This window comes from Ylistrum balloti, unplaced genomic scaffold (assembly GCF_031769215.1).
Source record: "Ylistrum balloti isolate Yb309-2 unplaced genomic scaffold, AGI_CSIRO_Ybal_v1 Utg369602, whole genome shotgun sequence".
Lineage (NCBI taxonomy): Eukaryota > Metazoa > Mollusca > Bivalvia > Pectinida > Pectinidae > Ylistrum > Ylistrum balloti.
The window spans coordinates 63,988-91,617 of record NW_026781882.1 but is presented as its reverse complement, the minus strand read 5'-3'; the positions used below and the strand labels follow the sequence as shown (position 1 = coordinate 91,617).

Genomic DNA, 27,630 nt, shown 5'->3' with positions numbered 1-27,630 from the left:
TGATTTAAACATATTGGTCGGCAAACTGAGTCTTTACCAGCCTTATCTCTGAAAATGCTTACATCATAAAAAAACTGGTTACAAATGTTTTTGATATTACTTAGCTATAGAAAACTCTATAATAGTTTTTCCTAATTCTGTATTTTCTATCTATTTTCAGTCGCCATGAAGATCCAGAGTATGCACTTAATTGCGATAATCATATTTGGTTGGCTGGTTGGTATTTCTCTATTCTTCAATCAATGGCAGATCTGGAATTACGCGAAATATAGTGTCGCCAAGATCGCAACAAAAATGACAGCATACGACATTCCAAGTGAGATTCAAAGAGGACTGCCAAGAGCAGTTATCGTAAATGAGCCGAATGCACCTCTGGTCACCGATAACAAAACGATCTTTTTCTTTAATCCAGTCCACTGGGTAAATGATTGGATCGGTTCACACAGGTGGGGAACATCTCAAGTATTCAAAAACTGTCCCGTTTCTAATTGTGTTTTGTCTAAAAACAAGACACATATGAATAAATCTGACGCAGTAATATTTAGAGCAGCAGATGCGACTGTGTGTCGGAAAAAAGTAAAACATAGACAAATTTGGATTATTATGGAACACGAAACTCCGTTTTCATACGGTAGATTTAAAACTTGCCATCGTAATATGTTCAATTGGACTATGACGTACCGACGTGATTCCGACTTCACCTTAGTTCACGGCCAGTTTACAAAGTCGTCAGGATACGACGAACACGCCCTCGATACTCTTATCAAATCGAAGAAAAATGCGGTGGTTGGGTTTATTAGCCATTGTAAAACTCTAGCGAAAAGAAGTGAGTATATCGAAAAACTAAGGTCATACGGTATAGCCATTGACGTGTATGGCAGGTGTGGAAAGCATACCTGCCATTCCGGAGGGGACAGATGGAAGGCAGTATGGAACTCCACATCAACCGTTAAAGACAAGAACAATTGCTTTAATGTGCTTGACAGTCAGTATAAATTCTATCTGTCTTTTGAGAATAGTCTGTGTACTGATTACGTCACAGAAAAATCGTTTCATCTTATATTACGTCATAATATTGTGCCAATTATTCGGGATGGTTCAAATCACTCTTTATATCATCCTCCAAAATCGTATATACATACTGGAGATTTTGAAAACGTAGCATCCTTGGCCAAACGTTTAAAACAGCTTTTTGTGAATGTTGATGAATATAAAAGTTATTATAACTGGAGGAAACATTACTCTTCTGAAACAATATCTGGAGTATTACAAACCGAGTTTTGCAACATATGTCAACGCCTACAAGATCCACTGAAATATCAGCGTTCATATAATGACATAGACAGGTTTCTGAGATCAAGAGACGACAAATCTCCTATATGCCATGAAGTAAGAGATGTGTAATTTTTGCTTGGACGAAGGAAGTTTTTTATCAAAATAATTCGAAAGAATAAAGACCCTATTTACTTATAATATCAACTATTACGTAAGTCACCAACATCAAACAGATAAACCGATTAGGTAATGACTTCGTATGATTATTGATGCTGCACACAAATACATTGTTCATTGTGAAAAAGATTTTCTATCATTATACCATTTCTTGATTGTAGCATTTGGCAAGTTTACCTTTATTTTTTTATAGAGCAAGATTGTTCTTACCTGAATTGCGTTTGAGAATGATTAAATATGACATTTGTAATATCAGATATCTTCTTTGTGTGTAATGTTTATATGGTTTATGAGATATAAAATGCCAATATAAATTTTTTTTTGAATACAAGATATCATATGAAAAATATAGGATGTCTTAATCCTTTTTATACGCCGCCGGAGGCGGTTGTATAATGGCGTCATCTTCTCCGTCTGTCTGTCCGTATGTCGGTCCGTACGTCCAATTCTTGCGAACGCAACTCCTCCTAAACTAATCATCAGATTTTCACGAAACTTGCTCAATGTCACTGCTACAATGGCTAGATGTGCATGAAGGAGCGATTTTTCGGTTCGTTGATTTTTGTAAGATTTATGCCATTTTCAGCTTCGTATCTGTAGCTTGCTCATAGTGGAGCCTTGTGAACGCAACTCCTCCAAAGATTATCATCAAATTTTCACGAAACTTGCTCAATGTCACTAATACAATGGTTCGATGTGAATGAAGGAGCGATTTTTCGGTTCGTTGATTTTTGTAAGATTTATGCCATTTACGCCACCAGCTTATAACCAACAAATTAAGATATCTATTATTTGGGATTGTTATCTACTTTATATAAAGCTTCCGCCAGTTTATGGCAGCAAATACATTTTTCGTAGATCGTGTCCAGATAAGTATTTCTGATACATCAATAGCTGTTGTCCTAGATGGGAATACCGGGGGTGTTATTTGACAATTTGTTTCATTTTCTAAGTTATATATGACAGTACAAGAGTTATATCTTCCATATCTGGCCAACTGTAGATACAGTTACAGAGGGTAGATACCAAGAGAATACCATATTGACGGTGTGACTAGGACTGTTGTACTACTTGCAGTCAACTGAACACATGTATGTCCATATTCAGGAAATTAAAGTAGTTTTTTGTTATTGCACGTTTTCCATGATATGCATGAAATAAACAGTTCTTTGATGAACATAACACACTAACTTGTAGGGCTTTGTATGACTTTCTGGCTGCTGAATGGGATATATCAATGATAACGGTTCTAAATGATGATGTATATCCCATTACCAATTTTATATTCCTTCAGTATTTACTTATACTCTATCAAATATGATTTGAAATGTTAATTTGATATTATCTATATATTATCTATTATATATTATATATACCTATAAGTTTGAAATGTAAAAAAAATACGAAATACACCTTTCAGAAAGAAATAAGTTACTGATAAGGTTATGCCGAACAGCTGTTCCATAATTGCGAGTTCTCGTCATTTTGAGCTTTAGATTGCATATCAATGATAAAGATACGAACCTCCCCCGTTTATGTTTTATTCTTAAACCTCATCATAATCCATATCAACAATGCTTTATTGCTTGCCCAAGACAACTAGTCTCCAATCAATGTCATATCTGGGTTGCAGAATTATCGTGACACTGTTTATTAAAGAAGTAAAAGTTTGTGGATTTTAAAGAATTCCAAACAATTTTGGACAGTCTGCAACACCCTCTTCTAAAATATTTCTCCTATAAGAACATTTGATCATCTCCTCCTTATTTTTCAAGCTTTGTCGGGCTTCAGTATCATTGTTATAAGAGAATATTTTTTCTGCATATGTTTCATAGGCTAAGAGAACAAACTCTGTAGTGCTTCTTTGAGCGAGTTTTCATGTACCCTTCATTTCCTCTTGACTCTTGACGCAATAAACGTACACGAAACCATTTGCAAATTTGAAGCGTTGTGTTGTATATTATTTTGTATAATATGACAAGGACAGAAGTAGCTTCACTGTTGACACAAAATAAAATCAGCAAAGGATGAAATGTAAGTAAATATGCTTTAAAACAATTTTTGAAATTCCGTCAACGCTAATTCCAGTTAAAAACATCACATTTTATTCAATTTGCATGCACCCGAACAAGAAAAACTGAATTAGTAAAAAATATAAGATATTTGCGAGTGTTCGAATAGTAACTGATACTTTACAACACTTCTCAAAATGTAGCACTAGCATAATGTAAGGATGTGGTAAAATTACAACACATTTCAAACACAACCAGAAGGTTGTCCACAGGACAAGGATTTTCATTTTCCCCTCACGTCATTCACACTGTCACAAGATGGCCTTCCTTCTCAACTCATATCATTCGAACTGTCACAGGGTCGCTCTAATTCTCCACTTATAAGGGGGCTCGTTCTCCACTAATATTATTCACATCGTCACAAGAGGAATCATTCCCCCTTACATCATTCATTCACACTGTCACAAGAGGGCTCTCATTCTCCACATTTATCATTCAAACTGTCATCAGAAGGCTCATATTCTCACGACACACCATTCACACTGTCCAGGAGGGCTCTCACACTCCAAATACATTATTTACACTTATGTAACCCTGGTAAAATACTAGCCGCAATATACCACGCGGCTAGAGAGAACTTCTCTTTAGCTCGATTGGTTGAGCGTCAGACTAGTAAGCCAGGGGTCCCGGGGACCTCTGTTACACTATTACAGGAGGGCACTCATTCTCCACACACATCATACATACTGTCACAAGAGGGCTCATATTCTCACAACACATCAATCACACTATCACAGGAGGGTTCTAATTCTCCACACACATCATACATACTGTCACAAAAGGACACTCATTCTTCACTCACATCATTTGTAACAGTATTGGTATAGACGATCAGAGTTGTCGCCCTTATAAGAACTCCCTGTATATCATTATGTAATCCCTGATTATGTGTGCCCGGAGGTAAAAAAAAATAAATAAATGGCTGAAGTTGGAGCACGCTGTCTCTCGTCGTTCCTCCCGAGGGTCTGGCAGCCCTCTATTATAAGGTGCTACCATTTCATCATTCAAACTGTCACAGGAGGACTCTCCTCTCCACACACATCATTCACACTGTCACAGGAGGGCTCTCATTCTCACAACACATCATTCACACTAACACAGGAGGGTTTTCGTTCTCAAAAACACATTATTCACAATGTCACGAGAGGGTTCTCATTCTCCACAAACATCATACATACTGTCAAAAGAGGAGTCTCATTCTGCACTCGCATCATTCACACTGTCACAGGAGAGCTTTCATTCTCTACTCACAACATTCATACTGTCACAAGATCGTTAACATTCTCCACTTATATCCTACACACTGTCACAGGAGGACTCTCATTCTCAATACACATTATCACGTACATCTGTGTGTTACCTGGGTATTGTGGTGCTGTGTGGGTCACGCGAGTTGGCGTGTGAGCTGTAAGCGTAAACAGCAAGTTTCTCCTGTCCAGGTAGCGGGCAGTACGGCCTTGGTGTTATGTCACCTGTTTGCCTATTTCATGGAAAATTGGCGTCATTTTTGGCATGAAAAGGAGCCCAGATATCTGATTAGGGTAAGTATTCTTTCTGTCTTTAGTAATATGCGGTTTTCTGTGGTTATTTATGGCCATATTTTCCATGTCCCTATCATAGGTCAAGCCATCTATTATAGGTGCGTGTCGTAACTAATCAGGATTGTAAAATGCAGGCTTAATTTCTGGATATAACGCTTAATTTGCTCCTTTTGTAATTGACGTTCTTATTGTACATATATATTTGCTATTTTGTTAATAATTTAGTTGTTGTATAACTGCTAACTACCCATAGAACTGCTGTTAAGTTCGAGTGAAATATCTATGGAAGGCCGGCATCGCCTTATTTGTTTCGTGTAGCGATATTGTACTTTTTGTTGAAATTTGATATAGAATCTCATCACGCACCGTAGAATTCATTGTCATACATATATTTCATAGAATGTTAGTAGCGAATGATGGATTATCTCTTAATTGTAATTTGTGGAAAAAACTAGGTTAGTTATGGTAACTATCACGAGAATGGATGTACGAGTGCTTAGTGTTCGTTTCGTTTATCTTTAAAGCTTCACATGGCGATTACAACACTGTAAAGGATACAGAAAGATACAGAAGGTCAGCATTATTGGAGCGCCAGGTCTTCCGCATGCAGTAACGTGACCGACTTAAGATCAGCTGCAGGAGGGATTGTCTCCAGAACAGGTAGGCGATGGGCTGGCGGTCGTCACAATGCACCACCCCCACAGCTTGACTTATTTGGTATGTCGTTATACCCATGTGCCGAACATTTCATAAAAATGATATTAACACCAAAACAACTCATTCTCACTGACCCTACTGAGAGTATTTTTGCATTTGGTCAGATGCCGACCGGACGCCAAAAATTGGGGGTAGGGGAAACGTCTGGGCCTCTATCTCAGAGACCATAGACCCCACGGCTACAAACTACCCCTCATTCGTTTGCTCTGGGTGTCAGCTTTATAATGATATATAATAGAATTTCATCTAATCAGATTACAGGGATGTATAGGTCAGAAGGTAACCAAAAGTTGATTAGTTCTGCACTATAAGAGAACGTTTTCTGTTTTGCCGCTTGACCTTCACCTTCTGGCGCCTTAACATGAGACATGTTTAGATATCAAAATAAATGCATAGCAAAATGATAAAGCTCTTGATTTCCTTTAATTTGACACCAAGATAATTCATTTCCAGTGTAAAACAGTGAAGTTTATGCTTTACGATCATTTGTTAGGATGAAATTGAGAATTTTGGTATCGGCCGATCTCGGAGCTCAAAGCACTTATGAATTTAGAAGGAAAGGGGTTAAGCTATAGAGACCTTCCTTTCCCAGAAACATCTGAGGGATGTAATAAACATAATGGTGACAACAGACTTTGACAGGATGGGCCGAAATCCAGCAGATTTGATAAGAAGTGAATCAAACCCTAAATTTTGGGCAAGGCCTACTTTTGGTTACCTTCTGACCTATACATCCCTGTAATCTGATTAGATGAAATTCTATTATATATCATTATAAAGCTGACACCCAGAGCAAAAGAATGAGGGTAGCTTGTAGCCGTGGGGTCTATAGTCTCTGAGATAGAGGCCCAGACGTTTCCCCTACCCCCAATTTTTGGCGTCCGGTCGGCATCTGACCAAATGCAAAAATGCTCTCAGTAGGGTCAGTGAGAATGAGTTGTTTTGGTGTTAACATCATTTTTATGAAATGTTAGGCACAGGGGTATAACGACATACCAAAGAAGTCAAGCTGTGGGGGTGGTGCATTGTGACGACCGCCAGCCCATCGCCTAAGGCTGGCATGTAGCTCCTCGGGAGACTGCCTTTTAGTGTTGATATCCCAGCCACCAGCTCCACAGAGGGGAGAGATGCGCGATACGTGTGCATCACTAGCAAGCCGTCAGTGAGCTAGGAACTGAGAGTTATGTCACTTACTTCTTAGGAACTGAGAGTCGTTCCGCTATGGTCGGACTAAGGAGTCGGTTTGTTTGAGTTACTTGCATCCGCAAATTTTACACACGGTGGCTGTGTATTTGTGAGACATTCCTGTCAGTGTCTATCTTTACATGTTGCTAAGGTGTATGAATGGAGTATGACTGTGAGTGCGAGTATGTTGATAGTTTTCTGTGTGTTTTCTATGTAAATAAACTGTATTACATGTTCATTGTGTTATATCTCTGTGTTGATTTCCGGATATGCTGGGCCGAGGCACGTCCCATGTTACACACATCATTCACACTGTCAAAGAAGGGCTCTCATTCTCCACACTCATCATTTACACTGTCACAAGAGCGCCCTCATTCTCCACACACATCATTCACTCTATCACAGGAGGGCTCTCATTCTCCACACTCATCATTCACACTGTCACACGAGGTTTTTCATTCTCCACTCATACCATACATACTGTCACGAGAGGGCTCTCATTCTCCACACACATCATTCACACTGTCACAGGAGGGCTTTCATTCTCCACACACATCATTCACTCTATCACAGGAGGGCTTTCATTCTCCACACACATCATTCACACTGTCACAGGAGGGCTTTCATTCTCCATTCTCCACACTCTCATTCTCCACACTCATCATTTACACTGTCACAAGAGCGCCTTCATTCTCCACACTCATCATTTACACTGTCACAAGAGCGCCCTCATTCTCCACACACATCATTCACTCTATCACAGGAGGGCTCTCATTCTCCACACTCATCATTCACACTGTCACACGAGGTTTTTCATTCTCCACACAGTCCTTAATTCGTGTGACGTTAGGCTCTCATTCTCCACACACATCATTCACACTGTCACAGGAGGGCTCTCATTCTCCACACACATCATTCACACTGTCACAGGAGGGCTCTCATTCTCCACACTCATCATTTAAACTGTCACATGAGCGCCTTCATTCTCCACACACATCATTTACACTGTCACAAGAGCGCCCTCATTCTCCACACACATCATTCACTCTATCACAGGAGGGCTCTCATTCTCCACACTCATCATTCACACTGTTCTCCACACTCATCATTCACACTGTCACACGAGGTTTTTCATTCTCCACTCATAACATACATACTGTCACTTGAGGGCTCTCATTCTCCACACACATCATTCACACTGTCACAGGAGGGCTCATTCACACACATCATTCACACTGTCACACACACACACATCATTCATACTGTCACAGGAGGGCTCTCATTCTCCACACTCATCATTTACACTGTCACAAGAGCGCCCTCATTCTCCACACACATCATTCACACTGTCACAGGAGGGCTCTCATTCTCCACACACATCATTCACACTGTCATACGAGGTTTTTCATTCTCCACTCATACCATACATACTGTCACGAGAAGGCTCTCATTCTCCACACACATCATTCACATTGTCACAGGAGGGCTCTCATTCTCCACACTCATCATTTACACTGTCACAAGAGGGCTCTCATTCTCCACACTCATCATTTAAACTGTCACATGAGCGCCTTCATTCTCCACACACATCATTTACACTGTCACAAGAGCGCCCTCATTCTCCACACACATCATTCACTCTATCACAGGAGGGCTCTCATTCTCCACACTCATCATTCACACTGTCACACGAGGTTTTTCATTCTCCACTCATACCATACATACTGTCACGAGAGGGCTCTCATTCTCCACACACATCATTCACACTGTCACAAGAGCGCCCTCATTCTCCACACACATCATTCACTCTATCACAGGAGGGCTTTCATTCTCCACACACATCATTCACACTGTCACAGGAGGGCTTTCATTCTCCACACACATCATTCATACTGTCACAGGAGGGCTCTCATTCTCCACACTCATCATTTACACTGTCACAAGAGCGCCCTCATTCTCCACACACATCATTCACACTGTCACAGGAGGGCTCTCATTCTCCACACTCATCATTCACACTGTCACACGAGGTTTTTCATTCTCCACTCATACCATATATACTGTCACGAGAGGGCTCTCATTCTCCACACACATCATTCACTCTATCACAGGAGGGCTCTCATTCTCCACACTCATCATTCACACTGTCACACGAGGTTTTTCCTTCTCCACTCATATCATACATCTGTCACTCTCACTCCACACTCATCATTCACACTGTCACAGGAGGGCTTCTCACTCATCATTCACACACTGTCACAGGAGGGCTCTCATTCTCCACACTCATCATTCACTCTGTCACAGGAGGGCTTTCATTCTCCACAAACATCATTCACACTGTCACAGGAGGGCTCTCATTCTCCACACTCATCATTCACACTGTCACAGGAGGGCTCTCATTCTCCACACTCATCATTTACACTGTCACAGGAGGGCTCTCATTCTCCACACTCATCATTCACACTGTCACAGGAGGGCTCTCATTCTCACAGGAGGGCTCTCATTCTCCACACTCATCATTCACACACTCCACACACATCATTCACACTGTCACAGGAGCGCTCTCATTCTCCACACACATCATTCACTCTGTCACAGGAGGGCTCTCATTCTCCACACTCATCATTCACACTGTCACAGGAGGGCTCTCATTCTCCACACTCATCATTCACACTGTCACAGGAGGGCTCTCATCCAGACATACATCATTCACACTGTCACACGAGGGCTTTCTCATTCTCCACACATCATTCACACTGTCACAGGAGGGCTCTCATTCTCCACACACATCATTCACACTGTCACAGGAGGGCTCTCATTCTCCACACACATCATTCACACTGTCACAGGAGGGCTCTCATTCTCCACACTCATCATTCACACTGTCACAGGAGGGCTCTCATTCTCCACACACATCATTTACACTGTCACAGTAGTGCTCTCATTGTACACACACATAATTCACACTGTCACTGGAGGGCTTTCTTTCTACACACACATCATTCACACTGTCACAGGAGGTTTTTCATTCTCCACTCATACCATACATACTGTCACGAGACGGCTCTCATACTCCAAACACATCATTCACACTGTCACGGGAGGGCTCTCATTCTACACACACATCATTCACACTGTCACAGGAGGGCTCTCATTCTCCACACACATCATTCACACTCTCACAGGAGGGCTCTCATTCTCCACACACATCATTTACACTGTCACAAGAGCGCCCTCATTCTCCACACACATCATTCACACTATCACAGGAGGGCTCTCATTCTCCACACTCATCATTCACACTGTCACACGAGGTTTTTCATTCTCCACTCATACCATACATACTGTCACGAGAGGGCTCTCATTCTCCACACACATCATTCACACTGTCACAGGAGGGCTCTCATTCTCCACACACATCATTCACTCTATCACAGGAGGGCTCTCATTCTCCACACTCATCATTCTCCACACTCATCATTCATACTGTCACAGGAGGGCTCTCATTCTCCACACTCATCATTTACACTGTCACAAGAGCGCCCTCATTCTCCACACACATCATTCACACTGTCACAGGAGGGCTCTCATTCTCCACACTCATCATTCACACTGTCACAGGAGTCACAGGAGGGCTCTCATTCTCCACACTCATCATTCACACTGTCACACGAGGTTTTTCATTCTCACACACTTCTCCACACACATACCATACATACTGTCACAGAGAGGGCTCTCATTCTCCACACACATCATTCACACTGTCACAGGAGGGCTCTCATTCATTCACACTGTCACACAGGTTTTTCATTCTCCACACATATCATACATACTGTCACAGAGAGGGCTCTCATTCTCCACACATATCATTCACACTGTCACAGGAGGGCTCTCATTCTCCACACATCATTCAAACTGTCACAGGATGGTTCTCATTCTCCACACACATCATTCACACTCTCACAGGATGGTTCTCATTCTCCACACACATCATTCACACTGTAACAGGAGAGCTCTCATTCTCCACACTCATCATTCAAACTGTCACAGGAGGGCTCTCATTCTCCACTCATATCATACATACTGTCATGAGAGCGCCCTCATTCTCCACACACATCATTCACTCTATCACAGGAGGGCTCTCATTCTCCACACTCATCATTCACACTGTCACACGAGGTTTTTCATTCTCCACTCATACCATACATACTGTCACGAGAGGGCTCTCATTCTCCACACACATCATTCACTCTATCACACACATCATTCACTCTATCACAGGAGGGCTTTCATTCTCCACACACATCATTCACACTGTCACAGGAGGGCTTTCATTCTCCACACACATCATTCATACTGTCACAGGAGGGCTCTCATTCTCCACACTCATCATTTACACTGTCACAAGAGCGCCCTCATTCTCCACACACATCATTCACACTGTCACAGGAGGGCTCTCATTCTCCACACTCATCATTCACACTGTCACACGAGGTTTTTCATTCTCCACTCATACCATATATACTGTCACGAGAGGGCTCTCATTCTCCACACACATCATTCACTCTATCACAGGAGGGCTCTCATTCTCCACACTCATCATTCACACTGTCACACGAGGTTTTTCCTTCTCCACTCATACCATACATACTGTCACGAGAGGCTCTCATTCTCCACACACATCATTCACACTGTCACAGGAGGGCTCTCATTCTCCACACTCGTCATTTACACTGTCACACGAGGTTTTTCATTCTCCACTCATATCATACATACTGTCATGAGAGGGCTCTCATTCTCCACACTCATCATTCACACTGTCACAGGAGGGCTCTCATTCTCCACACTCATCATTTACACTGTCACAGGAGGGCTCTCATTCTCCACACTCATCATTCAAACTGTCACAGGAGGGCTCTCATTCTCCACTCATATCATACATACTGTCATGAGAGGGCTCTCATTCTCCACAAACATCATTCACACTGTCACAGGAGGGCTCTCATTCTCCACACTCATCATTTACACTGTCACAGGAGGGCTCTCATTCTCCACACTCATCATTCAAACTGTCACAGGAGGGCTCTCATTCTCCACACTCATCATTCACACTGTCACAGGAGGGCTCTCATTCTCCACACTCATCATTCACACTGTCACAGGAGGGCTCTCATTCTCCACACACATCATTCACACTGTCACAGGAGGGCTCTCATTCTCCACACACATCATTCACACTGTCATACGAGGTTTTTCATTCTCCACTCATACCATACATACTGTCACGAGAGGGCTCTCATTCTCCACACACATCATTCACATTGTCACAGGAGGGCTCTCATTCTCCACACTCATCATTTACACTGTCACAGGAGGGCTCTCATTCTCCACACTCATCATTTAAACTGTCATTCTCCACACACATCATTTACACTGTCACAAGAGCGCCCTCATTCTCCACACACATCATTCACTCTATCACAGGAGGGCTCTCATTCTCCACACTCATCATTCACACTGTCACACGAGGTTTTTCATTCTCCACACATCATACCATACATACTGTCACGAGAGGGCTCTCATTCTCCACACACATCATTCACACTGTCACAGGAGGGCTCTCATTCTCCACACACATCATTCACACTGTCACAGGAGGGCTCTCATTCTCCACACACATCATTCACACTGTCACAGGAGGGCTCTCATTCTCCACACACATCATTCATACTGTCACAGGAGGGCTCTCATTCTCCACACTCATCATTTACACTGTCACAAGAGCGCCCTCATTCTCCACACACATCATTCACACTGTCACAGGAGGGCTCTCATTCTCCACACTCATCATTCACACTGTCACACGAGGTTTTTCATTCTCCACTCATACCATACATACTGTCATGAGAGGGCTCTCATTCTCCACACTCATCATTCACACTGTCACACGAGGTTTTTCCTTCTCCACACACATCTCATACACATACATACTGTCACAGAGGCTCTCATCCTCCACACACATCATTCACATTGTCACAGGAGGGCTTTCATTCTCCACACACATCATTCACATTGTCACAGGAGGGCTCTCATTCTCCACACACATCATTCACACTGTCACAGGAGGGCTCTCATTCTCCACACACATCATTCACACTGTCACAGGAGGGCTCTCATTCTCCACACTCATCATTTACACTGTCACAGGAGGGCTCTCATTCTCCAGGGCTCTCATTCTCCACACAAACATCATTCACACTGTCACAGGAGGGCTCTCATTCTCCACACTCATCATTTACACTGTCACAGGAGGGCTCTCATTCTCCACACTCATCATTCACACTGTCACAGGAGGGCTCTCATTCTCCACACACATCATTCATACTGTCACAGGAGGGCTCTCATTCTCCACACACATCATTTACACTGTCACAGGAGGGCACTCATCATTTCACACTGTCACAGGAGGGCTCTCATTCTCCACACTCATCATTCACACTGTCACACGAGGTTTTTCATTCTCCACTCATATCATACATACTGTCATGAGAGGGCTCTCATTCTCCACAAACATCATTCACACTGTCACAGGAGGGCTCTCATTCTCCACACTCATCATTCACACTGTCACAGGAGGGCTCTCATTCTCCACACTCATCATTCACACTGTCACAGGAGGGCTCTCATTCTCCACACTCATCATTCACACTGTCACAAGAGGGCTCTCATTCTCCACACTCATCATTCACACTGTCACAAGAGGGCACTCATTCTCCACACTCATTATTCACACTGTCACAGGAGGGCTCTCATTCTCCACACACATCATTCACTCCATCACAGGAGGGGTCTCATTCTCCACACACATCATTTACACTGTCACAGGAGGGCCCTCATTCTCCACACACATCATTCATTCTATCACAGGAGGACTCTCATTCTCCACACTCATTATTCACACTATCACAGGAGGGCTCTCATTCTCCAAACTCATCATTCATACTGTGACTGTGTCATTAAGTGGTTTTATATTCCGTTTGTCTATCTTATAACAGGCAGGAATTGATAAAGAATCACACACACACACGTAAATGAAACAAGCATACTGCACTGTAAATATGATAGTGTTTCTAGAACGTGAATTGTTTACATGTATCTTTCGTTATCAAATCAATAGACACTCTTTCAGCTATTGAATTCATATATAAAACAATGAGGATTTTTTTAAAGATGTAATTACATAAAGAACCACAACTCGTGTCAGTGTGAGGTCCCGTCCTACGATATGATTGTATTGTCCTGTCCATTATCTTCCTTGTTTCACTGTGCAAACAAAATCGTATATTTAACTCTGTATCAAGATATATAAGGATAAGCTCTGTTTATATCATGGTTAAAATACCAGAAAACCAAGCACAAGATTAATTAAGGATTGAATCTTGCTTATGTCGATTTCATGGGATGGTGAATTGAGTTGGTCTTAAGACAATTTTAACTGCGAAGCAGTTCATGTTGAAATTGTCTTAAGACCAACTCAATTCACCATCCCATGAAATCGACATAAGCAAGATTCAATCCTTATATTTCAGTTCACTCTTCTTTTTTTCTATAGCATGGGAACTGACGCAATTTATCTTCTTTCATTTTCGTTTCTTGTCATCATATCGTTTGACGACATACAAGCAAATAGTCCGTCATTTGAAGACAGATTATTGTGACAGGTTGAAATATATTTCAGCGTGGAAACTTAAATAAGAACAAATTTTAATATATTTTTCGACAACTTTAATGAAATTTAAATATAACTGTGCGACGAAGAAAGTATGCAATTTCCCCACGGAGGAATAACGTCTAGACGTGGTGCGACGGTTCGCAAACGAAGCGGTGTCAGCCATTTTTTAACAGGCACCGAAGCGGAAAACAAGGAATGCAAGTCAAGTCGCCACCAAGTCAAGTCGCCCCCAATCCTAAATAAGACAAGTCGCCCCTAGTAAGACATGTCGCCCCCATATATCAAGACAACTCGCCACCCAAAAATATAATGAGGTGTTATGCGTCACAGATGTATTAAATATTTTGTTGTAATAAATAATATATTTAAGACATCAAATAGCTCTACTTGAGAAAACATTTCCTGACCTAGGCGACGACTCTGTTCTTCTTATAACAACACCTTCTCTCGCCTTCTTGTAACAACACTGATATACTGAAGCCATGTAAGAAAGATCAGGCTTCAATCGCTTCACATCTTTTGAAACGTTAAGTTACAGTAATTAAATGTTGAATACACAATTCTCTTTGCAATTTTGTTATTAGTTTTCAATAGTTTTAAATTTTTATTTTGATGTTTTTAAATATCATGCTTTGGGTATATTGCCAGTCTAGTAGAAGTTGGGGAGTTTTCTCCCCTTACCTAATATTTGTATTCATACGCACTGGCAATGTTCATCTGGTCAAATTCATCGGTAAATGAAACATATCACATTTAGTAGTTTCATTGAGTCTGATTTAGATAGAAATTGAAATATAAGTAAAACAACGCCATTTATTTAAGATATGAATGACGACATAAATCATCAACATTTATCGTACATACTTTTAGATCTGTTACATAAGATGTCACAAAATAGTTAAAACCCATCTGTACAAAAATGGGGGTCAGATTGCTCCCTCTGAGATTATAATTCAATGGCATAGATACTGTCGGTAAATGTACGAATACGTCATCTTTTAAGAGGGGGAGAGAAGTGGCTTTTAATGTTTTAAATGTAAAATTATACAGAGGTCAATTGAGCTTCTTTCGATTTTATTTCTATAACTGGCTGTGCATGCCTGTGTAATTTTGGTGTACGTCAATAAGAATTACCTCCCTTGCACTAATATCAACGTTGCCTGGCTTTCATCTCGTAATTACTACATGGTAAAATTACGACTTGATTTTCTCGTAATTTTGACTTAACTTGTCGTAATTACCATTAGTTATCTCGTAATTACGACTTAAACATATTAGCGCGAGATATAGGCTGCCCTGATTTTTTCGGAACGGTTTTGTTTAGATGATCGGGTGTGTTGAAGCCGTCATAACTTTCATATATTAAGGTAAGTAAATGCACTTCACGACACATTTATCGATGCGAAAGCCTGTTATTACGGAAGTGTATAGGGGACATAAGTTCCTAACATAAAATGCACTATAGATATTTGTAATATCCTCATTTATGGAGATAATTGTTTTCATCTTGGGATAGATAATTTAACATACCACAGTTTATCTTCATACCTGACATTCAAATAAAACGACTTGGGCACATAAATCTGCTTACCTTAAGAAAATGTCGGAAATGCAAAATGCTATTATTCCATTTTCCGACATAATGGATTATGTATTATTGTAAGTCGTATTTACAGTTTAATCTTCATAACTTAAGACTTCGAGATAGTAACACTTTAACTAAATATACAACAAGTCAGTTTAATAAAGATGTATGTTGAAATACAAGATATAAGTTGATATATTGATATTTGCTCTCTTAAAGTATGTAATAACAGTTACTTTATCGATAAAAACTATTTCGACTTGTCGACTTGTCGACTTATGACATTAATGTCGATTTTCTTGATTTAACACAACTTGGGCGGATTACTGGAAGTATGTTACATATCTCAGTGAATGCTTTATCAAATAAGACATCAAGACTATGTATATTCATGTTACAAATCTTATAAAGTTTTCGTTTATTATAAGTAAAACAAAACTCAGTTAATGTTGACACCAGTTGATTAAATGTATGATATGGCAAATTAAACGTAATGTAACATTACCCTCTGTTTTATAATCTATAAAATGATATTACTTCAAAGTATTCCAAGACTGAAGTGTCTTCATTTGCTCAACCGTGAAGGGAAATGTTACAATTGATTTTTTTCTATAATACACGGGTAGTATACTAAAGTTAATCGCCATCATTTGTCTAACAGGTTGTTCAGATATAGGATATTGGAAAGGAGGATATCACAACTACTGACAATATATACACGATACGGGAAGAATATCACAACTACTATCACTTCACACAAGGTATTATGTATCTAACTCTTGTTGTGGCTATAGTGTATCTAATTCCTGTTTCGGCTGTAGTGTATCTAATTCCTGTTTTGACTGTAATGTATCTAATTCCTATTGTGGCGATAGTGTATCTAATTCCTGTTGTGGTTGTAGTGTTTCTAATTCCTGTTGTGACTGTAGTGTTTCTAATTCCTGTTGTGGCGATATTGTATCTTATTCCTATTGTGGCGATAGTGTATCTAATTCCTGTTGTGGTTGTAGTGTTTCTAATTCCTGTTGTGACTGTAGTGTTTCTAATTCCTGTTGTGGCGATAGTGTATCTTATTCCTATTGTGGCGATAGTTTATCTAATTCCTGTTGTGGCTCTAGTGTTTATAATTCCTGTTGTGGCTGTAATGTATCTAATTCCTATTGTGGCGATAGTGTATCTAATTCCTATTATGGCGATAGTGTATCTAATTCCTATTTTGGCAATAGTGTATCTAATTCCTGTTTTGGCTGTAGTGTATCTTATTCCTATTGTGGCGATAGTGTATCTAATTCCTGTTGTGGCTGTAGTGTTTATAATTCCTGTTGTGGCTGTAATGTATCTAATTCCTATTGTGGCGATAGTGTATCTAATTCCTATTGTGGCGATAGTGTATCTAATTCCTATTTTGGCAATAGTGTATCTAATTCCTGTTTTGGCTGTAGTGTATCTAATTCCTGTTTTGACTGTAGTGTATCTAATTCCTGTTTTGGCTATAGTGTATCTAATTCCTGTTTTGACTGTAGTGTATCTAATTCCTGTTTTGGCTATAGTGTATCTAATTCCTGTTTTGGCTATAGTGTATCTAATTCTTGTTTTGACTGTAATGTATCTAATTCCTATTTTGGTTATAGTGTATCTAATTTCTATTGTGGCGATAGTGTATCTAATTCCTGTTTTGGCTGCTGTGTATCTAATTCCTGTTTTGGCGATAGTGTATCTAATTCCTATTGTGGTATAGTATATCTAATTCCTATTTTGGCTATAGTGTATCTAATTCCTGTTTTGGCTGTAGTGTATCTAGTTCCTGTTTTGACTGTAATGTATCTAACTCCTGTTTTAGCTAGAGTGTATCTAATTCCTGTTTTGGCTGTAGTGTATCTAATTCCTGTTATGGCTGTAGTGTATCTTATTCCTGTTTTGACTGTAATGTATCTTATTCCTGTTTTGGCTATAGTGTATCTAATTCCTGTTATGGCTATAGTGTATCTAATTCCTGTTATGGCTATAGTGTATCTAATTCCTGTTATGGCTGTAGTGTATCTTATTCCTGTTTTGACTGTAATGTATCTAATTCCTGTTTTGGCTAGAGTGTACCTAATTCCTATTGTGGCGATAGTGTATCTAATTCCTATTGTGGCGATAGTTTATCTAATTCCTGTTTTGGCTGTAGTGTATCTTATTCCTGTTTTGACTGCAATTTATCTAATTTCTGTTTTGACTGTAGTGTATCTAATTCCTGTTTTGGCGATAGTGTATCTAATTCCTGTTTTGGCTGTAGTGTATCTAATTCCTGTTTTGACTGTAGTGTATCTAATTCCTGTTTTGGCTATAGTGTATCTAATTCCTGTTTTGGCAATATTGTATCTAATTCCTGTTTTGGCTGTAGTGTATCTAATTCCTGTTTTGACTGTAGTGTATCTAATTCCCTGTTTTGGCAATAGTGTATCTAATTCCTGTTTTGACTGTAATGTATCTAATTCCTGTTTTGGCTATAGTGTATCTAATTTCTATTGTGGCGATAGTGTATCTAATTCCTGTTTTGGCTGCAGTGTATCTAATTCCTATTTTGGCGATAGTGTATCTAATTCCTGTTTTGGCTATAGTTTATCTAATTCCTGTTTTGACTGTAATGTATCTAATTCCTATTGTGGCGATAGTGTATCTAATTCCTATTGTGGTATAGTATATCTAATTCCTGTTTTGGCAATAGTGTATCTAATTCCTGTTTTGGCTGTAGTGTATCTAATTCCTGTTTTGACTGTAGTGTATCTAATTCCTGTTTTGGCGATAGTGTATCTAATTCCTATTGTGGTATAGTATATCTAATTCCTGTTTTGGCTGTAGTGTATCTAATTCCTGTTTTGACTGCAATGTATCTAATTCCTATTTTAGCTATAGTGTATCTAATTCCTGTTTTGGCTGTAGTGTATCTAATTCCTGTTTTGACTGCAATGTATCTAATTCCTGTTTTGGCTATAGTGTATCTAATTCCTGTTTTGGCTGTAGTGTATCTAATTCCTATTGTGGCGATAGTGTATCTAATTCCTGTTGTGGTTGTAGTGTTTCTAATTCCTGTTGTGACTGTAGTGTTTCTAATTCCTGTTGTGGCGATATTGTATCTTATTCCTATTGTGGCGATAGTGTATCTAATTCCTGTTGTGGCTGTAGTGTTTCTAATTCCTGTTGTGACTGTAGTGTTTCTAATTCCTGTTGTGGCGATAGTGTATCTAATTCCTGTTTTGGCGATAGTGTATCTAATTCCTATTGTGGTATAGTATATCTAATTCCTGTTTTGGCTGTAGTGTATCTAATTCCTGTTTTGGCTGCAGTGTATCTAATTCCTGTTTTGGCGATAGTGTATCTAATTCCTATTGTGGTATAGTATATCTAATTCCTATTTTGGCTATAGTGTATCTAATTCCTGTTTTGGCTGTAGTGTATCTAGTTCCTGTTTTGACTGTAATGTATCTAACTCCTGTTTTAGCTAGAGTGTATCTAATTCCTGTTTTGGCTGTAGTGTATCTAATTCCTGTTATGGCTGTAGTGTATCTTATTCCTGTTTTGACTGTAATGTATCTTATTCCTGTTTTGGCTATAGTGTATCTAATTCCTGTTATGGCTATAGTGTATCTAATTCCTGTTATGGCTATAGTGTATCTAATTCCTGTATAGTGTATCTAATTCCTGTTATGGCTGTAGTGTATCTTATTCCTGTTTTGACTGTAATGTATCTAATTCCTGTTTTGGCTAGAGTGTACCTAATTCCTATTGTGGCGATAGTGTATCTAATTCCTATTGTGGCGATAGTTTATCTAATTCCTGTTTTGGCTGTAGTGTATCTTATTCCTGTTTTGACTGCAATTTATCTAATTTCTGTTTTGACTGTAGTGTATCTAATTCCTGTTTTGGCGATAGTGTATCTAATTCCTGTTTTGGCTGTAGTGTATCTAATTCCTGTTTTGACTGTAGTGTATCTAATTCCGGTCTGTTGGCTATAGTGTATCTAATTCCTGTTTTGGCAATATTGTATCTAATTCCTGTTTTGGCTGTAGTGTTTCTAATTCCTGTTTTGACTGTAGTGTATCTAATTCCTGTTTTGGCAATAGTGTATCTAATTCCTGTTTTGACTGTAATGTATCTAATTCCTGTTTTGGCTATAGTGTATCTAATTTCTATTGTGGCGATAGTGTATCTAATTCCTGTTTTGGCTGCAGTGTATCTAATTCCTATTTTGGCGATAGTGTATCTAATTCCTGTTTTGGCTATAGTTTATCTAATTCCTGTTTTGACTGTAATGTATCTAATTCCTATTGTGGCGATAGTGTATCTAATTCCTATTGTGGTATAGTATATCTAATTCCTGTTTTGGCAATAGTGTATCTAATTCCTGTTTTGGCTGTAGTGTATCTAATTCCTGTTTTGACTGTAGTGTATCTAATTCCTGTTTTGGCGATAGTGTATCTAATTCCTATTGTGGTATAGTATATCTAATTCCTGTTTTGGCTGTAGTGTATCTAATTCCTGTTTTGACTGCAATGTATCTAATTCCTATTTTAGCTATAGTGTATCTAATTCCTGTTTTGGCTGTAGTGTATCTAATTCCTGTTTTGACTGCAATGTATCTAATTCCTGTTTTGGCTATAGTGTATCTAATTCCTGTTTTGGCTGTAGTGTATCTAATTCCTATTGTGGCGATAGTGTATCTAATTCCTGTTGTGGTTGTAGTGTTTCTAATTCCTGTTGTGACTGTAGTGTTTCTAATTCCTGTTGTGGCGATATTGTATCTTATTCCTATTGTGGCGATAGTGTATCTAATTCCTGTTGTGGCTGTAGTGTTTCTAATTCCTGTTGTGACTGTAGTGTTTCTAATTCCTGTTGTGGCGATAGTGTATCTAATTCCTGTTTTGGCGATAGTGTATCTAATTCCTATTGTGGTATAGTATATCTAATTCCTGTTTTGGCTGTAGTGTATCTAATTCCTGTTTTGACTGCAATGTATCTAATTCCTATTTTAGCTATAGTGTATCTAATTCCTGTTTTGGCTGTAGTGTATCTAATTCCTGTTTTGACTGCAATGTATCTAATTCCTGTTTTGGCTATAGTGTATCTAATTCCTGTTTTGGCTGTAGTGTATCTAATTTCTGTTTTGACTGTAGTGTATCTAATTCCTGTTTTGGCAATATCGATCTAATTCCTGTTTTGGCTGTAGTGTATCTAATTCCTGTTTTGACTGTAGTGTATCTAATTCCTGTTTTGGCTATAGTGTATCTAATTCCTGTTTTGGCAATATTGTATCTAATTCCTGTTTTGGCTGTAGTGTATCTAATTCCTGTTTTGACTGTAGTGTATCTAATTCCTGTTTTGGCAATAGTGTATCTAATTCCTGTTTTGACTGTAATGTATCTAATTCCTGTTTTGGCTATAGTGTATCTAATTTCTATTGTGGCGATAGTGTATCTAATTCCTGTTTGGCTGCAGTGTATCTAATTCCTATTTTGGCGATAGTGTATCTTATTCCTGTTTTGGCTATAGTTTATCTAATTCCTGTTTTGACTGTAATGTATCTAATTCCTATTGTGGCGATAGTGTATCTAATTCCTATTGTGGTATAGTATATCTAATTCCTGTTTTGGCTGTAGTGTATCTAATTCCTGTTTTGACTGTAATGTATATAATTCCTGTTTTAGCTAGAGTGTATCTAATTCCTGTTTTGGCTGTAGTGTATCTAATTCCTGTTTTGGCAATAGTGTATCTAATTCCTGTTTTGGCTGTAGTGTATCTAATTCCTGTTTTGACTGTAGTGTATCTAATTCCTATTTTGGCGATAGTGTATCTAATTCCTGTTTTGGCTATAGTTTATCTAATTCCTGTTTTGACTGTAATGTATCTAATTCCTATTGTGGCGATAGTGTATCTAATTCCTATTGTGGTATAGTATATCTAATTCCTGTTTTGGCTGTAGTGTATCTAATTCCTATTTTGGCTATAGTGTATCTAATTCCTGTTTGGGCTGTAGTGTATCTAGTTCCTGTTTTGACTGTAATGTATCTAATTCCTGTTTTAGCTAGAGTGTATCTAATTCCTGTTTTGGCTGTAGTGTATCTAATTCCTGTTTTGGCAATAGTGTATCTAATTCCTGTTTTGGCTGTATTGTATCTAGTTCCTGTTTTAGCTAGAGTGTATCTAATTCCTGTTTTGGCTGTAGTGTATCTAATTCCTGTTGTGGCTGTAGTGTATCTTATTCCTGTTTTGACTGTAATGTATCTAATTCCTGTTTTGGCTAGAGTGTATCTAATTCCTGTTATGGCTGTAGTGTATCTTATTCCTGTTTTGACTGTAATGTATCTAATTCCTGTTTTGGCTAGAGTGTATCTAATTCCTGTTTTTGGCTGTAGAGTATCTAATTCTTGTTTTCACTATAGTGTATCTAATTCCTGTTTTGACTGTAATGTATCTAATTCCTGTTTGGACTTTAGTGTATCTAATTCCTGTTTTTGGCTGTAGAGTATCTAATTCTTGTTTTAACTAATTCGCACCTGTGGTTTTTCAGATGTGAATGTAAAACTTCTACACCTTAAATAAATCTATCACCAGAGTTGATATCTGCGTTTGACTGAAACCAAACACTGTTTAACTAATATAGCAAGATGTACAGTACATGACATAAATAAATACGTCTTATATGTCTCCCTATAGTTATATACAGTAAATACTCATTTTCATAATCATAATCAGTCAGACTGTTTTTCTACTACAAACAGTAAAGGTGTAACATGTTATAGCAGACTATTGATGTCTGCATCACTGGTACTCAAAATACATAGGCGTAAACGAGTTAATGGTGTTTTTTTTTATTCAAGATATTCCATATAAACATTTGAATCCCAGTTACTAAGTATACTAAACACTTAATTAATATTATATCAACACAAAGAATTGAAGTACCTCTACCTCTATAATACACTTGTTAACGAAGATACATGGTAGATAGAATTTTGCTCCGTTAGCCTCAGAACATTGTCAAACATGAGAAGGGAAACAAAAATAATATAAATTGCTTATTGCTTGTTTGTCTTTTTTTTTTTTTTTTTTTTTCCTTTCTGTTTTGGTGGGGGGGGGTAATTTTCTTTTGATAATAACGACATTTCTTTCATTTTAAGAAAACAGATGACATATTTGGTTTTATATTTCTACTGCAGATGACATAATGCATTGGGCCAATCTAATATCCACTAGGTGAATAAAACAAGCAAGCATTCCCCTTAATAAGTTTTATCACACATACGAAATATCGGAATCATGTTACACTAGGACAGGACATTTCAAATTGGTTGTTGCTCTTATTTTAATACAATTTTTATTTATTTATCAATATTCATATCTATATCATCTTATTACAGTTATGGGTTTATCACAAACTTTTTGGGATCCATTGTTCCAGTTTGTCACGTTTTCGTACTCCTTACTCGATCCTTGCCGAAAGCACCACTTCGAACTGATTTGTTTCTAACCAACACGTTTCATTTGATTCGAAAAAACGGCACATGTTCCTAGATAGTGGAAGAAGGCATGTAAATTCAATGTATTATCAATAACTTGAAACTCGTTTTGATAAGAAGCGATGAATTTTGTAGGGAAACTCGATTTTGTTACACACAATACATGGTGCTTTGAAGATGTAAAATTACAACAAGTGGTTCTGTGATGCCACTAATCATAGGAACAGGTGGTTGCAGTATCTGTCGATATTTCGCAGATTTTGTGTAACATATGTATATGCCAATAATTCGTTTACCTTTCATGGACTAAATATAGTTCTTGTCGAATTTTAGCGTTCTCAGATTGCTCATATTTGGGAAAAAATTTTGAAAAATTATAAAAATGTCATGATGTTGGCTCATAATAACTGTTCGCCACCCTTTTTGATAAAAAAAGACGAAAATATCAACACGTCAACATAATCATAATCCGAAATCAAATTCAATAAAATTTGGGCAAAAACATTGCTATCTAGGTAATCTAGGTAAGAATGACTAGACTTGTCATCATATTTTCTAAAATGACTACGGATGACAGCCATTTGTATGGCGATCGCGTATTCATATCCAACCTCTTAATTATTTATTTTCATGTCCAAATATAATTGTAATCTGTTGGAATGATGGTCGAGACCACTGTGTTGTTTAAGTTATTCATTAAAGATCAGGAGCAGATATAAGCAGTTTTATTTTAATATCGAATAATCATGTCACAAGTCAGATGGTTGATGACAAATCGGGGAGTTGTCTCCACGTGACAATAGAAAGCCCACTATGTCTCTGTAGACCCTCTGATATTTGTGTTGGTTATGTAGACGTTCACATATCTGACATAAGTTTGATTGTAACGCTGCACTAACTGTTTCAACAGTGTAATATTTCTTCCAGTGAAAATATTTTTTGTACTCTCGGAAATTGCGACTCAACTTTTTAATGTGATTTGCTAGTGATTCGACATTTTTAAAGTCTTTTGTATCCAGATAAGATTTCGGAGGATGAAATAAGCTATGATTGGACGCATCTCTGATGATAGGAACAATGTTATGACGTAACACAAGATGAAGTGACTTTTCAGTGACATAGTCATCACATAAACCATTTTCAAACGATAAATAGAATTTGTATCGACTATCCAACACATCGAAACAGTCCCTTTCCATTTTTAAGTTTGACGTAACATTCCAAATTGCCTTGAACTCGTCTTTGCGATTGAATCCGGATCGACATTGCAGGGTTCCACACTTTCCGTATATGTCGATGTCGATCCCGAGTTGCTGGAGCTTGTGAATATAATGTAACCTGTGCGAATGAGTAGGACAATGACTGATGAAGGCTACGGCAGTTTTTGTCTTGGCTCTAAGTACTGAATTTGTTACACTTTCGTGGTAGTGGAGAGGTACTTTTGAAAATTGTCCGTGCAAAAATGTGAAATCTGAGTCTCGTCTATATGTCATTGTCCAATTGAACAAATGATGATGACAATATCTACCTACATTAATATGTTTTTGAAACTCTGGCGGTGCCTCGTGTTCAAACATTATCCATATCTGGCCAGGTGTTTCCTTCCTCTGACAGACTTTTAAGTCCCTGGCTCTGAATAAAACAACATCCGCTTTATCCCTATGTATTCGGTGTTTAGTTAGGATACAGTTCGAAACTGAACACTGATTGAACACGTGTGATGTGTTCCATTTCTTTCCGACCCAGTCGTCGAACCAGTGTTGTGGTGACCAAAAAAGCAACATTTTATGATGTGTTTTCCATTCCACACTTTTCTCTCTTTGATACAAGGACACATTCCTGAAATCTAACAGGTTTTTGTTTCTATGTGTTGTTAGATTTTGATAAATCGGATATATGTTTACGACAGATTTATGGTAGACCTTCACGTTGAGTTTAAATATCTTGTGTATGATATATGTAAATACCATCAAGTTTAATATCAGTAATAATAACTTCCATCTGCTGAGGGTGGTCATGATATCTGAAATAATATGAAATTGCGTATTTAAGACTGAGGAATAGAGTGACATTCAGGAAAAATAAATGTAGATGTTGGTATATATATATTTTTTTTAAACTACAAGAAGATACCAACATTTTAACATAATCATAAATCATGCTCCACTGATTTCTAAAGTTGTGTCATTGAGGCCTAATACCCCGTGGTATAATGAAGAACTCCGTGGTGATAAACAGAAACGGCGCACAGCTGAGAGGTTATGGAGGAGAACACGACTTGCAATCCACAATCAGTTATACAAAGACCAGTGTCGAAAAGTGAGCAAACTTCTTATTCAAACCAAACGTGAATATTACTCCAGTAAAATTGAACATTGTCGCAATAATCATAAACAACTGCACAAACTTGCCAAAGGCTTAATGGTTTAGAAACATGATACTGTTCTTCCAAGTTGCGGGTCTCAAGAAGACTTATCAGAACAGTTTAGTTCATTCTTCATAAACAAAATTGTCACATTAAGAAATGAACTGGCTTTGATGAATGCTTCGGTGGATGTTAATACTGTTTCTATGTCATCAGACAGTGAATTTCAAGGTGAACATTTGACAAAGTTTGACCCGGTATCTATTGACGATCTTTATTATCAGTGCGCCTTCCAAATCCTGTGAACTTGACCCTATTCCTACATACCTTTTGAAACAGTGTGTGGAACACCTGCTCCCGCTGATTTCTGCTATCATTAACAAGTCTCTGGTTGAGCAAAAGGTATCGATTTGTTTTAAAACAGCCATCATTCGGCCATTGCTTAAAAAAACATGGTTTGGACAAGGAGGTGATGAAAAACTACCGGCCGGTATCAAACCTGCCATTCCTGTCTAAAATTCTGGAGAAGGTAGTGGCAAAGCGTCTAGAAGCACATCTCGATGTAAACCATCTTAACGCCAGCCATCAGTCAGCTTACCGTCCATTCAATTCAACAGAGACTGCTCTTTTGAGGGTACACCATCACATAGCAAATGCGTTGGACTGCAATTGTTCAGCTGTTCTTGTACTGTTGGACCTATCCTCCGCGTTTGATGTTATTGATCACGGTATACTGTTTAAGCGGTTGGAACATACATACGGTGTGTCCAATGATGCACTCTCCTGGATACAGTCTTACTTAACTGACAGGAGGCAAAGTGTGGCTATAGGCAGTACTACTTCCTAGGATAGAACACTGTCTTTTGGTGTACCCCAAGGATCAGTACTTGGGCCAAGAAAGTACTGTCTTTACTCCAAACCGATCGGAGATATTTGTCGCCGTCACAACCTGTCCTATCATTGCTATGCGGACGATACCCAATTGTATATGGTTATAAGACCAACTGACAATTTGGTTGACCTATCTGCACGGATGGAAGCATGTCTATCAGACATTAGTTCATGGACAGTTACGAATATGTTAAAACTGAATCAAGACAAAACGGAGGTCATTGTGTTCACTCCAAAACACAAAATAAAAAAACATTCCAGCATTCCAGGTTCAAGTTGGCAACAACTCTATCAGGGCTGTCCCATTTGTAAAGAACCTTGGAGTTTTCATGGATAGCTCTCTGAGTATGGAAAAACAAGTGACTTCTGTAACAAAGTCATGCCACTTTCAGATAAGCTGCTCATGACTGTGTTTAAGGCTCTCCGTGGGAACTCACAGAGTATCTCAAGGAACTTGTACGTCCCTATGAACCAACTCGGACACTGAGGTCACAGTCTGGTGCATTGCTTATTTCCCCCAAAGCAAGGGCTGCCACATATGCTTTGATACAGCAGCAGCACACTTGTGGAATAATCTTCCATTTTCCATGA

At 38.7% G+C, this 27,630-nt stretch overlaps 1 protein-coding gene across 1 annotated transcript; it reads left to right on the top strand.

Moving 5' to 3' along the window:
- Positions 1 to 672: 672 nt before the first annotated feature.
- LOC132545906 (uncharacterized) lies at positions 673 to 27,630 on the top strand. Its single transcript, XM_060209591.1, has 2 exons — positions 673 to 985; positions 27,458 to 27,630. Exons 1-2 carry the CDS (start codon positions 673 to 675, stop codon positions 27,628 to 27,630), a joined length of 486 nt encoding a protein of 161 aa, XP_060065574.1.